The sequence below is a fragment of the Larus michahellis genome, chromosome 20, assembly GCF_964199755.1.
Source record: "Larus michahellis chromosome 20, bLarMic1.1, whole genome shotgun sequence".
In the NCBI taxonomy this organism is placed as follows: domain Eukaryota; kingdom Metazoa; phylum Chordata; class Aves; order Charadriiformes; family Laridae; genus Larus; species Larus michahellis.
Genome location: NC_133915.1, coordinates 7748490 through 7761171, shown reverse-complemented (window position 1 = coordinate 7761171; position 12682 = coordinate 7748490). Strand labels below are relative to the sequence as shown.

At 51.3% G+C, this 12682-nt stretch overlaps 1 protein-coding gene across 4 annotated transcripts; it reads right to left on the bottom strand.

Moving 5' to 3' along the window:
* Positions 1 to 3091: 3091 nt before the first annotated feature.
* On the bottom strand, positions 3092 to 11393 carry LETM2 (leucine zipper and EF-hand containing transmembrane protein 2). Of its 4 annotated transcripts, none has more exons than XM_074563852.1 (11): positions 11262 to 11393; positions 10846 to 11050; positions 9477 to 9933; positions 9176 to 9319; positions 8718 to 8852; positions 8043 to 8246; positions 6751 to 6870; positions 6205 to 6315; positions 5975 to 6061; positions 5154 to 5228; positions 3092 to 4516 (listed from the first exon to the last, which is right to left on the bottom strand). In XM_074563852.1, the coding sequence occupies exons 2-11, from the start codon at positions 10890 to 10892 to the stop codon at positions 4466 to 4468; spliced, it is 1431 nt and encodes a 476-aa protein (XP_074419953.1). In that variant the 5' UTR covers positions 10893 to 11050; positions 11262 to 11393; the 3' UTR covers positions 3092 to 4465. The 4 variants fall into 4 exon arrangements, with proteins under 4 accessions (XP_074419953.1, XP_074419954.1, XP_074419955.1 ...); XM_074563853.1 differs by having other exon boundaries at positions 10846 to 11031; positions 11287 to 11388; XM_074563854.1 differs by having other exon boundaries at positions 10846 to 11031; positions 11271 to 11333.
* Positions 11394 to 12682: the final 1289 nt, after the last annotated feature.

The window sequence follows — 12682 nt, the reverse complement described above, 5'->3', positions numbered from 1 at the left end:
CTCCCGAGGTTTGCAGCAGAGCGTTTGGACTGGTTCAAAACCAGCTTTGCCAAGCCTGTCCCTGTTGGGTTGTTTACCCCGAGGAGCTGACGGCCTGATCCTGCTCAGCTGATGGTGCTGCTGGAAGCCAGTCCCTGTGGGGTGCAGCGTCAAGGTGTGGGGAGGGAAGATGAGCCGGTTGCTGCGGTGCGGCAGGTGCCCCCCAGGCTCACTGGCTGCACAGGGGCTGCAGGCACAGCGGTGAGGGGCTTGGCCAGCTGTTAGGAGTGGAGGATGTGTGTCTGTGTGCTGGTGATGCTTGGCGGGGGGTGTCCTGGTTTGAGGTAAAACAGAACCAATTTTCTGATTTGTAATTTTACTTTTTAGCTGGGCCCCTTCTAACTGACCAAAGCCTGAACTCAACAGCATATTGTTGAGAAATGTTCGCTGTCAGAGTGATAAGACCTGATTGTACCAAGGAACGGTGTGCACAGAGGCTCTTGCTTACACTTATTGCTATAACAACCAAGGCCAGCTAACTGCGCTGCTTGCCCCGTTAGAGGGTCGGAAGCGGAGAAGCGTAGGGGGGCCCTACCTGCAGGGAGGAGCAGCCAGGACAGGTGACCCAAAACTGCCCAACAGGGCATTCCGTCCCATCTGCACCACGCTCAGTATAAAAGCTGAGGGATCAAAGGGGCAATGCTGCTCTGGCTCGCTTTTTCTTATTATTCTATTACGAACAGGGACTCGCTTGGGGGATCTGGGGCAGGACATGGCTCCAGCTGCAGGAGCTGCGACCAGGTGGTGATGCCCACGTGTGCGCGGGAGCCTCGGGGATCCCCACGTCGACGTGCTGCCCTTGGGGGCCATGGAAGAGGCAGGATTCGGGGGAAGATCGGGTTGCAGGCAGTATGCCCCCCTGCCTGGCCTGCCTGCGTGGGGCCAGCGCGTCCGAGCGGGTTTGTGTTGCCTCTGACGGCTGGAGCGGGTCTGGACGCAAGGCCGGGGTCTGAGCTTTGAAGCTCAGCTGCTGCTGCAGGCGCGGAGAGAACGGGGACCTTTGAAGTCTGGTCGGTGCTGAAAACACTTCATTACGCTGCGCTAATGAATGGCGGATTCTGGGAATTTGAAATTCCTCAGCCGTGATGGGTGCCTGCAGACGGGCTCTGCGGAGAGGGCATTTCTGGGTAACGCTCCCTCCTGTGGCTCTTAATTGCCCCTGGAAATAAAAACAATTTCTCAACCCGACTTTGCCTTCCCTGACACAGACGTCGGCTTGTTGCTGTAGGGTTGCGTGCGAGGAGCAGGCTCTCCATGTGCTGCTCTGTTGTTACAGGGCTGCCGCCAGCTCTTTAAACGGAGAGGGGGCTCCCAACGCGCCTTGTACATGTGGCTTTTATGTGCTGCTGGGGGAGCTGGAGCTTGAACCCCGCGGGGCTGTTGGCTGGGGCTGAGCCGGGGCAGGGTACACGCACGGCTGTCCCGCTCCGAGCCGGATCGGGTGGCCCCAGGTACTGGGGGGCAGCGGGAACGGCAGGCGACATCCCAGTGCGGCCACCAGCGTGGCTGGTCTGAGTGACTTTAGTGCCGGGTGCTGGATGTCACCTGCAGCTGGAGGCAGGATCCTGGCCGAAACCCGAAGGGCTCCCAGCCCGCGCGCAACCGGACGCAAGGGTATCTGCCTGTTTTTAAAGGGTATCTGCCTGTTTTTAAAGGGTTTCTGCCTGTTTTTAAAGGGTTTCTGCCTGTTTTTAAAGGGTTTGTGTCCGTTTTTAAAGGGTTTTGCGGGTTTGTCCCACGCCGGCTGTGCCCGGCCCTGCCCGCTGGGAGCCGGGACGGACGGACGGACGGAGGGACGCGGGATGGAGCCGGGCGCGCAGGGCGGGGGGTGCCGCTCCCGGCAGCCCATTTCGGGGCTTTTCGGCCCAAGAGCTGCCCGGTGCTGCTCTCTGCCGGTGGCAGCGGCAGCGCCCGCCCTGGCCGGGCGGGTTCAGGGCTGGCCCGCGGTGGCACTGGGGCTCCCGATGTGCTGCTGGCCCAGCCCGGCCTCTGCTGAGCCGCCGGCCGCGGCCTCCAGCTCGGGGAAAGCACCGGGTGAGGTTTATTTGTGCGCGCACTAATTACGTTGTACCAGAAAAACATGTCCCTGGGTAACGGTAATGTAAACTATTGACTGCTGGCGAAGAGCGGGGCTTTGGGGAGAAACCGTCGATAGTAATGGAATTGTTGTGTGTACGTGCAGTGCGGGACAGGGATCAATTCCCGGAGATTGCGTTAGTATCAGCTGAGCCATCCATCCCATATCCCCGTGGCTCTGGAGCTCCATTGTCCAGCACCATTTGCAAACAAATTGGGGGTCCCCAACCCTGGTGCTGTGGCAGGGACCCCTTGGTTGGCAGCTCCTGCCCTTCTGCTCCTCTTGAAGCTGCACGCGTAGCTCCACAAGAGCACACACAACTCGCTGCGGCTCCTGAACGGAGACGGCAGCTTCAGCGACGGGAAGATACCTTAGTCCTGAATGCACGGCTGGGCTGGGGTTGTCTCAGCCCCCACAGCAACAACTTATTCCAGCTTATTTCACTCCCACTTCTTTCTTCTGCACTTCAGGAAACCCCATCCGCGGTTACACTGAGCTCTACCTTATCACAGACCGACTTTCCTCCCGTCTGTGACGTTCCTGCCGTGATACGGTTTGAACAAGGCTGGCTCTGCAAGCCCAGCTTGTGTGCCTTAAAACAGGGAGACTCTTCCCTTGCGCAGCTCTTCCCACCTACCTTCAGTTCAGGAATTCCATCTCACTGTTTACGTGCTTGAGCCACAACACAGAAATTACTTGCATTCTTTTACTTCTGCACACTCATCTCAGTGCTCAACGCCGGTCAGGTCTTGCACTGAATATTTATTACTCAGCTCTTTAGGCAGAGAAATGCTTTTCGAGACGAAAGCGGGTTCTGTAAATGTTCGGTCACGGTTCTGTTCAAATAACTGCAACTGTCGGTGCTATCAAGGAGCCAGGAAACAGACAAGTAGCCAAAGGCTACTCCCTCTCGGTCAGCAAAGTAACGGCTACCAGCCGCGTCTCATCCGTGCTACACAGAGGCGGGAACGACACTTGAGCAACGGGGTTATTTTATTGAAATACCATTTGTTCTCACTTACTAACCACCAATTAAATACAAATACCCGGTGTTGCGCGCTGGCTGTACTCAGAAGGCAGGGTGCGGGGACGGGGAGGAACACCGTGGGGCAGTAGCTGGGTCTGCGCTGCCAGTAAGAGCCCGGAGTCACATGTTTAAAGTGCTGATAACGCCTGACCTTGAGATGACTGGCTTTTTTTGAGTCGGATTGTTCTAAAGGCTGTCTGACCTCTAGAAAAGACATTTCATTCTACTTAGCACCAAGTCTAACTTTAATTTTACAGTAAGTATAAATATATTTAAAATCCATTATGTGAGTAACTTCTGAATATTTACATAGGACAAAGTTTAAAAAAAAAAAAACAAAACAAAAAACAAATGCTAAAAACAGCTTTTCAGTATCCCCCTGTAGAGTCTACCAAAAAACAGTCAACACTGGAGTGTGCGAAGAATCATTTTGTAAAGTACAGTACGTCTGAGAGCACTTGCTGATGCGCAGTTCTGAGCCTGATAAGGTTTAACCAAGTCTTACATCGGACTTGGGAAATGTGTGCGGGCCCCCAGATTGGTACCTCACACGGCCCAGTGCGATCCTAAAAACACAAACCTCTGCCTTCTCTAACCATGCCTGGCACCCGCTGCAGCGCTCTGAATGCAGAAGCTCCCGCAGAGGAAGCTCTTCCCGGCTCTGTGGAAGCTGTCTTCACCGCGCTGAAGTTCTTAGGTCTTTCTGAGCCGTTAAGTTCAAGCCCACCACCGAGGAGAGCGCTGGTCCTCCTTGGCTGTGCTTGTTCTCCTTGGTGCAAATGCGACCGTGAGATACAATGGCTACACGGGTCATTCTGTGCACTAGTTACTGGTTAAACCACGCTAATTAGGACCAAGAGCCTGAGCTTGTAAAGCTGCGGCGGCAGCATCAGCAGGGCAAGCTGCAAGCCCTGGCCGTGTGGGTACGTCCCTGCAGAGGGTTTCAAACTGGGCTTTGCTGGATTTCTAGCCTACTCATTCTGTGCCCTGGCCTTTATGACAATGAAAAGCTGCCTTTCCTAAGGTTTAAAAGCACAAACACCCGCCCAGTAACAGCGCAGACAGTGTCATTATTAACATATTTACAACATAAGTTAAAATGGTGGGGGTAGGGGGCCAGTACAAATGAGAAGCTGGTACCATCCAGGTAGCCTGAGCACAGCCTAGTTGCTGATAAGCTTGGAATAGACGGAGAGGCCCCTGAGGGCTACTGCCACCTTTTTGTGTAAAGCAGCCTCCTAGAAAGTTGCTCTTCCCTTTCCAGGGGGCGCAGAGATGAAAGCTCTTCTCTCCCGGCGGTGGACACTCCTGGCTGGCTCAGGCTAGACCCCGTTGGCGCCCGCCTTGCTGCTCGGAGACGCTTCCATCTTCGTCTAGGGATAGAGAAAGTCGCAGATTTTAGGCAGTGCCAATACAAACGCGTCTTGAAATTCAAGACCTTTTTTTGAAGAAGATCTATTCCCATTTACTATGGGAAGCTGCTCTGGAGACTAACAGCTGACTTTAGGAACAAAGTTCTTCAGGGCAAAGGAGCATTCTCCCGCCGGTAAAAGTCAGTCTGGACTCCCAAACTTGCCTGAAGTGGGCATCCTGGATGTATACCTAAGCAGCTAAGCTGAAAACAAATATTCACAGAAAGAAAATGAGCAAAAGGCAAGTCTCTATGGAAATACTTTTACAGATACAAAATGGCACTTAATACTGTGGTGGTTCTGACGGAAGGCTGGTCGATCCTAGTGCTCCAAAGCAGATGATTAAGGAAGAGCAGAAGGAAAGGACATCCTGGTAATTCCCCACCATGTTCTGCCACCTTCCCCAGTGGGAATCCAGTCTGTCACAAGTGGTAGTTTTGTATTTAACAGCCCTCAATGCAGTTCTCTCCACAATTTCTCCTGTCGCTCCTTGAACTTAGCGTTCACAACATCTCGTAGCACACATTTCCACAGTTTGACTATAAATTGTGTGACGAACAATCTCCTTTGGAAAGTCTAAGAATTCTGAAAAGCTTACCTCTCGTGGGGGAGGCTTAACTGACACTTCCGAGACTGGCAATTTCTCTGTTGGTTGAGATACAAATTCTTCATTCTTTAAGGAAAAAGCAGCTGTAAGTCACAGACCCCTGTCAGAAGGCAAAGCTCCAGCTAAAGCCCGTGCAGCCCCTTTTCCTTTCTGAACGAGGCTGTTCCCTGCAATGCATGTTTGTGAAAGCTGTGTGTCGGCATTTCCAGCACTTCCCCTCTGCAACCTGACAGAGCTATTTGGAAATATTTCTAGCAGTTGACACAATATTCTCCTTTAATTTCTGTTGCTGGTTTTACCAGCTTGGACTAATCTAAGGAATTCACTTTAGCCTTATGCTGAGAACCATATACTCTGGCTTTCTTACTCAAGCTATTTTGGCTCTTTTTGTCCTGGACAACTCAGCCCAAGTTCACCAGGAGAGCTGAAAACAAGTCACCTTTAACTGGCTCCTCTGAGCTAAATGTACCTGGATTGAAGTCCCTGTATTTATGCGAATGCAGCAACTTAGAAGCTTGTGAGTGCTCCTCTGCTGGGAGCCGCTAACATGGGGTTGAACAACCAGCTGTTTCCAGGAACAAGGTGTGCCACAGCAGACCTCTGTACCCTTTCATTGTCTCTTAAGTCAGAGCACGCAACTGTGAGGCTCTCGGGCAAAAACATGTACACAATGCAAGAATATACATTGCTTCTGTGCAAGGGTGTCAAACATTGGGTTCGTCTAGCTTTGGAAAGGATTGCTCACACGCTCTTCCCAAAGATTACAGCACTATACGCTCATTTTCCTACTTGTAGACTGCTTATTTTCTAACCTTCCTTCCTTGTGCGATGGGGGCAGGATCCACTAGGGTCTCTTGACCTTCAGGAACAGATGTCACCATTTGAGCAGTTTCAGCTATCTACGGAAGAACATATAGTTCAGTACAGTTGTAACTTCAGTCCACTCGGAGGACCAAGGAACAAGATTCATGTCACAGTGCTTCATTTTTATAATGTGTAATGGTTAAACTATTAACCTGAAAGTTTTATTCAAACAACTCACCTTATTTTGTGGAACCGGAACAGGTTGTGGCTTTACATCTATTAAGTACAAGGCACGGGAAAGCAGGAGCAGAGAAGGTGGAACATTCTCTTTTAAATGCAGATCCAGCCACTGTACGAAGAAAACAGAAGGAAAAGTTGTTTCATATTGGCTCTATGTCTGCACGTATTTATACAGCACTCTTTGTCCTTAAAGATCTTAAAGCTATCTTGAGTTTGACTAATACAGTTTTAAGTTACCACAATGAGGAGAAATACTTTTGAGGACTAGTGTTGGCTCTACTACAAGTCTTCGCTATTTTATGAGTTTAAAACATATTCCACCTCCCTGCTTCATCTTGCTTGTTAGCTTGCCCTGCTGCTACTTGGTTTTCTCTTTAGTCTAAGACATAATCTGGATACTTCATGCCTTAAAGCTCAGCTATGCAGGTGAGGATCCATCTAGAAACGTACATAAATTCGTAGTGAAACTGTGCCTGCCGTAACTGAACGTGCCTCTGTCCTAGGAGAAACCCTGTTAAACAAGGCCAGAGCAGAGCGTACTTGCCTGTCTGAGCTGTTCCTTCAGCTGCTCCTCCGAGAGCCCCAGTGATCGCATTCCTCTGGCTCTGCAGGCGCTCTGCAGCTCAGACACACTTAGGCCATTGACTCCTTCCTTGGCAATCATCTGAAATGAGAAGGAATGTTCCTACCTAGGCACAGAGGAAGCCAAAACCCTGATGTGCTTGATGAGCTGGAGCCCAAAGAAATGTCTGTTTAGGTAAATCTGCATAAAGTCAGATCAACACAGAGCTGAGACAGAACTGACTTTGTAGATAATTCATTCTGTCCTTGAAAGCTGACAGTCGTCCGCTACAGAGGGTGAAAAACTTTGATCCTGATTATTTTTCCCACCCCCGAGTATTGGCAATTTCACTTTTACATGTGATCCTACAGGTCTGAAGAGTTCACTCAAAGGCAGGTGACCCTGGGAACTGTCGAGGTTGCAGGCTTTAAAGCAGAACCTGTGGTTAGCTGCACGTGCCTTTCAGAACTGGTCACCTCTTAGTAGCAAGAAGTTTTCTGGTCAAAATAAGATTCTTAACACCATTTCAAATTATAGTTCCTACAAAATCGTAAAACGTAGGCTGGGACTTCTGGAGGTCCCCAGTCCAACCTCCTGTTCAAAAGAGGGTTAACTTAAAAGTTTCTTTGCACTGCTCAGCCTTTTCCATTTACGCTTTGAGCCCCTCTAGGGATGGGGATTTCACAACCTCTGTGTACCAACTCACTGATTTTACATTTTTTTTCTTATCAAGTTGGAATTTCCCTTGCTGCAACTTAACGACCATTACCTGTTGTCCTTTCACTATGCCCCTGTAAGTCTGGTTCCATTTTCTAAATAACCCCATTAGGCAGTGGAAAACAGCAAGCAGATTGTCCCTTGGCCTTCTCCAGGCTAAATAAATCCATCCACTTTATAAACTAATAGAAATTCATACTGAATTCAGTTGGTTAAAGTCTGCTGTTTCCATACACTATTTATTCCAGAATTGGAACCCCCCCTTTTTTAAAAGTTAGTATGACTCCAGAATAAAAATATAAGGGCGTTCCAAACAGTGACACTATCTGCAGTGCCACACTCATTAGGGCTCACTGAAGGCAGCAAAGGTGCAGGAAGATGAATTCTCATTCCGTTTTTTCTGGAATCTCTCCTGGGGAGAACCTGACTGCCATCAGTATTAAACTTCAGGTCTGAAGATGGAGTGTGGGCAGCGACACATCAGAGGGCAGAACTTCAGATTGCGAACGGTGTGCATTCCACCAAAGCAGCTACACCTGTGCGATTTTTAAACTTACTTCATCATCTGCCTTGATAGTTCTGAGTCTCAGCAGAAGTTGAAAGCGGAGCAGATTGTTGGTGCCAATGGGCTGCAGCTCAAGCAATTTGCAAAGAGCTACCAACTGCGGCCGTTCCAAGTGTTCCAGGGTCAGCTCGTCCTCAAAGAGCTTGGAGAAGCGTACGATCTCCTGGGTACTGGGCCGATGGCCGGTGTGACGAATCTAAACAAAGCAGAGGCATCAGGGCCAAAAGCCAGACCTAAACAGAACCACAGTTTGTGAATCCTCTTCCTCCTCTAAGGAAGAAGCCCTTCCTGTCTCACACTGCCTCTGGTGTATGGCCTCACGTATTCCTGCCTCTGGTGGGAAGAGAAAGATATAGTTAAAAGGCCAAATTGAAACAGTGTTTTTGAGTGGCCACTTCAAGGATTTCACAGGGTAAAACTTTCACTCTTGTTCCGGAATGGAAATGCTTGTCTGTAGAGAGAGCTCTGACAGATGGGGTCAAAAACTAGTGTCAGCAGGGCATTAGCTGCAGGAGGGCGTCCAGTTAACAATAACACCTGACAGGACAGCTCTGTGTTGTCAAAACTCTCTGCAATCTTCACAGAAATCCCATATTCTCTGCCCAAAACAACAGCACTAAAGCTGGTGTAAGCCTATTGCTGCCACCCCCAGCACAGCCCATTTTACCTGGTGCACGTAAGAAGAGAATTGTTTTCCTTGTCCTGTATCTGCTTTGTTCCTTTTGGCCATCTCTGCAATGGTCTCCTGCAGGAACTTCGCTAACTCCAGCTTTGCATTTAATTTCTTTTTCTGTTTTTCTTCCTTTATTTAGGAAAGAAAAAAAATTATTAGAAATTCCACTTGAAAATCAGAAGGGAGGGGATTCTGGAAAAGACATGAAATAAGATTTCAGTACTGAAAGCAAATAGGCTTTGGTTACAGTCGAAAATGAAATTGCTGTGTACTTTCCTACTGATTGCTGTACTATCTCCACATTCTGCTATCCTGCCTAGGAACGAGCTAGGAATGTCTGACCTAGACATGTGTGTGAGGCCAATACTCATTTACAGCAGCTCTTTATGCAGTTGCCCAGATGTTCTAACGAGCGGGAGTACACAGTCTACGCCTTCAGAAAGCACACAAACCTTTTTTGACTCTGTCTCAAACGTCGAGGGCAGCATTTCAGGGAACAGTTTCAAGAAGACAGGTAACAGAAATTCCATGAAGGGGACAATGACAAACACCAGGAAGGGAACCAGCCGGAAGAGATCTGCGCAAGTTCTCAGCAGCTGTACAGAGAAGAGCACAGCAGAAATTATTATTCAACCAGACACAAAAACCAATGTGTTTCAAAGAAGTGTGGAAGCTGAGCGGTTAGACTTCTTTTGCTACAGCAAGCCTCGTAATGCATCATTTTAGCCAGGTGTTCGTATGTCTGGCACTTACCCTTCGTCTCTCCCTCCTAGTGAGGACCTGACCATGTAACAGCCTCCACACCATCCTGGCAGCCACCTTAGTGTCAATCCAAAGCAAGTGGAATCCATTGTAATAATGTTTCAGTTCATCCACAATTTTTTGGCGTAAAGACTTTTTTCCCACGGGCGTCTCTATGACTTGTTTTGCTGGAGTTTTGGCAGGTTTAGTGCCCTGGTTTACAGAACTTCGGTGGGGCGGAGGTTCATCTCGGAGCTCCTGACGCAAGCAGGCGGACGTGTGAAACGTTCGCACAACTTTAGGCGGTGAGTGAGGTAGGCCAGCGCCCAACCGTGCGCAGCGCAGCGATGGCTGGTTTTCAGAGTCTCTTACGCAAGTCCAGGTTAAATGAGAATTCACTAGTTGGACAAAAGCAACTGCTGGAGAGTATGGAGGACTGGAGTGCGCAAGAAGATGGGAGCCTCTGAAACTGGAGAGGTATTTAAGCAAGTAACAGTGCATTGTGGCTAACGTACCTAGGCATTACACACAAATTAATGTTCTTAGTGCCAAATTGTGAAATCGATCTTGTGGCTGCCTCAGTATCTGAGATTCTCATCCTTCAGCAACAGGTAAAATGTTGAGAATTTGTCCTATACTAACAACTTTTCCCTAGGGGGAGAATAACTCCTGACTCCAGACTGCCTCTAGGAAGTCCTTCTACCAATTGCATCGGCTAAAACTTACCAGTTGCAAACAAAGAAAATCCAAAGCCCCTTCTCACCAAGCCTTTAGAACAGAGTTCTCTGTGTTTCCTGCCCCTTCCTCCCGCAGCAGTGTCAGCCATTAAAGACAGGCTGCACACTGAAGAGAGGCAAGTCGTTAGATAGCGCGATCTCTTTTCATAACAGAACTAAGAGCTTGCAGACTGCTATGCATTATCACAACTGTTAAAATCCCTTAGACAGATCAAACTTTGTACTTCTAAGGTTGCCCCGAGAAGCTGTGGCTGCCCCATCCCTGGAGGTGTTTAAGGCCAGGTTGGACGGGGCTTGGAGCAACCTGGGCTGGTGGGAAGTGTCCCTGCCCAGGGCAGGGGCATGGGACTGGATGGGCTTTAAGGTCCCTTCCAACCCAAACCATTCTGTGATTCTATGTTCAGCCAGGTAACCTTTTGTAGAAGTACTCTGCTTTAAAGCATTGGTATTATGCTGAACGTGCACACTACCAACATTGGAACAGCACCCGTTACAATAAATAAATGGCTAAAGAAAAGTGTTATCATGCCAGGGACCCTCCTTGCTCCCTTTGGTGCGATTACCCTCAGCCCCTTTCAATTCCAACCGAGCATAACGGGAAAACTGTGGCACAGAGCACCGATAAACATCATTCTGCATCTCACCTGGTCCTGGCTATGGCAAGGAGCACGTTACAGCCGGAGAGGGCCATGATGCCACGGAGTCATCGGCTCTGCCTGGACGCGGGCGGCAGCGGGACCCTCATCTCCGTCAACAGCGGCCGGGGAGCCTCGCGGTGCACTGGGGCCCTCCCTGCCGCGGGGCCGGGCCCTGCAGGACCCGCCGGGGCTCTGGCACATCACCGGCCCGCTGCCGGGGGTGCGAGGGGAGAGGTAAGCGGGGGCTGGCGGGGCGGCACCGGGGGATCCCCACAGCTCCCCGGGCCGGGCCCCGCCGCTCCCTCCCCGCCCGACGGCTGGGCCGCCCCGGCACCGCTGCCATCCCCCGGGCCGCTCCCGGTCCCCGCGCTCACCCCCGGCACCGCTGTCCCCCGCCCCGGCCCGATCCCGGGCCCGCTCACCCCCGGCACCGCTCCCCGCCGCGGCCCCAGTCCTCCCTCGCCGTCCCATCGCGCCCTGGCCCGCGGCGCTCTAGCCCGGCGAGCCGCGCTCTATGGTTCCCTCTCCATCACGCCATCGCGTTCCGTCACGGCCCTTTCGGCGGCAGCCAATCAGAAGGCACGACTGCGGCCCTGCCCGGAGGCCGCCCAATGGGAGCAGGGAGGGGCGGGGCCTGACCCGAGGTGCCCGCGGGGAGGGCCGCCAATGGGCTGCGAGAGCGCGGCGGCGGCGAGGGGGCGGGCCTTGAAGGGTGATGTCACGGGTCGGTGCGTGACGCCATCGTTACGCGGCGCGGCTGCGTGTGACGTCAGGGAGGGTGAGGAGGGGGCCCCGTGAGGAACCCTCGGGGCGGCCGCGGGGCCCGAGGCCTGTGGGGAGGCTGGAGGCCGGGCCTGTGCGGGGGCCCGTGGGAAGGCCTGAGGCCTGTGGGAAGGCCTGAGGCCGGGCCTCCTCACGGTGCCCGGGGCAGGCACAGGCCGCGGGGCCAGCGGGGGACAGGGGACCCCTCCTTTCTCCTACCCTTTATATTACTTGTCATTAGTTTTGCCGCAGGCTGCCCCGGCGCACCCTCAGAGGAGCTCCGCTGGTGGCGGCTGTTCACCCATGCATTTCCACCGTTTGTGTAGCGCCTGGAGCACGGGGGAGAAGCTGGGAGCCATGCACGGGGACAGGCTGCCGGCTGGAGGGCGCTCGCTGGCTCTGCCCTGTGTGACTGCTGCGTCCCGTGAAGCCTTGGTCCTGGCGAAAGGTAGGAGAACTTGTGAGGCAGGCGACTCGCACAGTGATGTCGTTTCATCAGCGGCCACGTCTGTGTTTCCTGGTGCATTTATACAGTTTTCAAAAGGGAAAAACACCATCACTATTTCAGCAGCCCACGCTATCCAGCAAAACATTGATAGTATCCCTTTATTTTGTTGTATGCAACAAAACTTTGCTTTTATGTGAAAGGTTCCCATTTAAGCGTTTGCAGTTTGTATCTATATATAGAACAGAACATATTCTGAGCAGCTGCGTGTACGGTGGGGTGTGTAAGTGTAGAGCCTCCTTTTGTGTGTTAGCGCCTGAGAACAGCTTTGCATAGTATTGGGTGTCAGCAGGAAGTTTCAAGCCCTGACGTGTTTGAGACAAATACTGTGGCTCTGCGGATCTGATGAAACACAGGCAGCTGGAGAAGCGTTCTTGGTTCAGAGACTTGGTCTCTTGAATCATCTTCTATGTTTGAGGGACTCGGAGGGAAAAAACATTTTATTGCCCATGAAGAAAAGGGTTTGTAACCCTTTCGCAACTTCACTAATGGGTTCCTAAACAGATGAATGATATTTTAAAAAGTGGGAAATAAAATTGGTAAAGATGGGTAAGAAGCGGGACAGAAAGCTCCCGA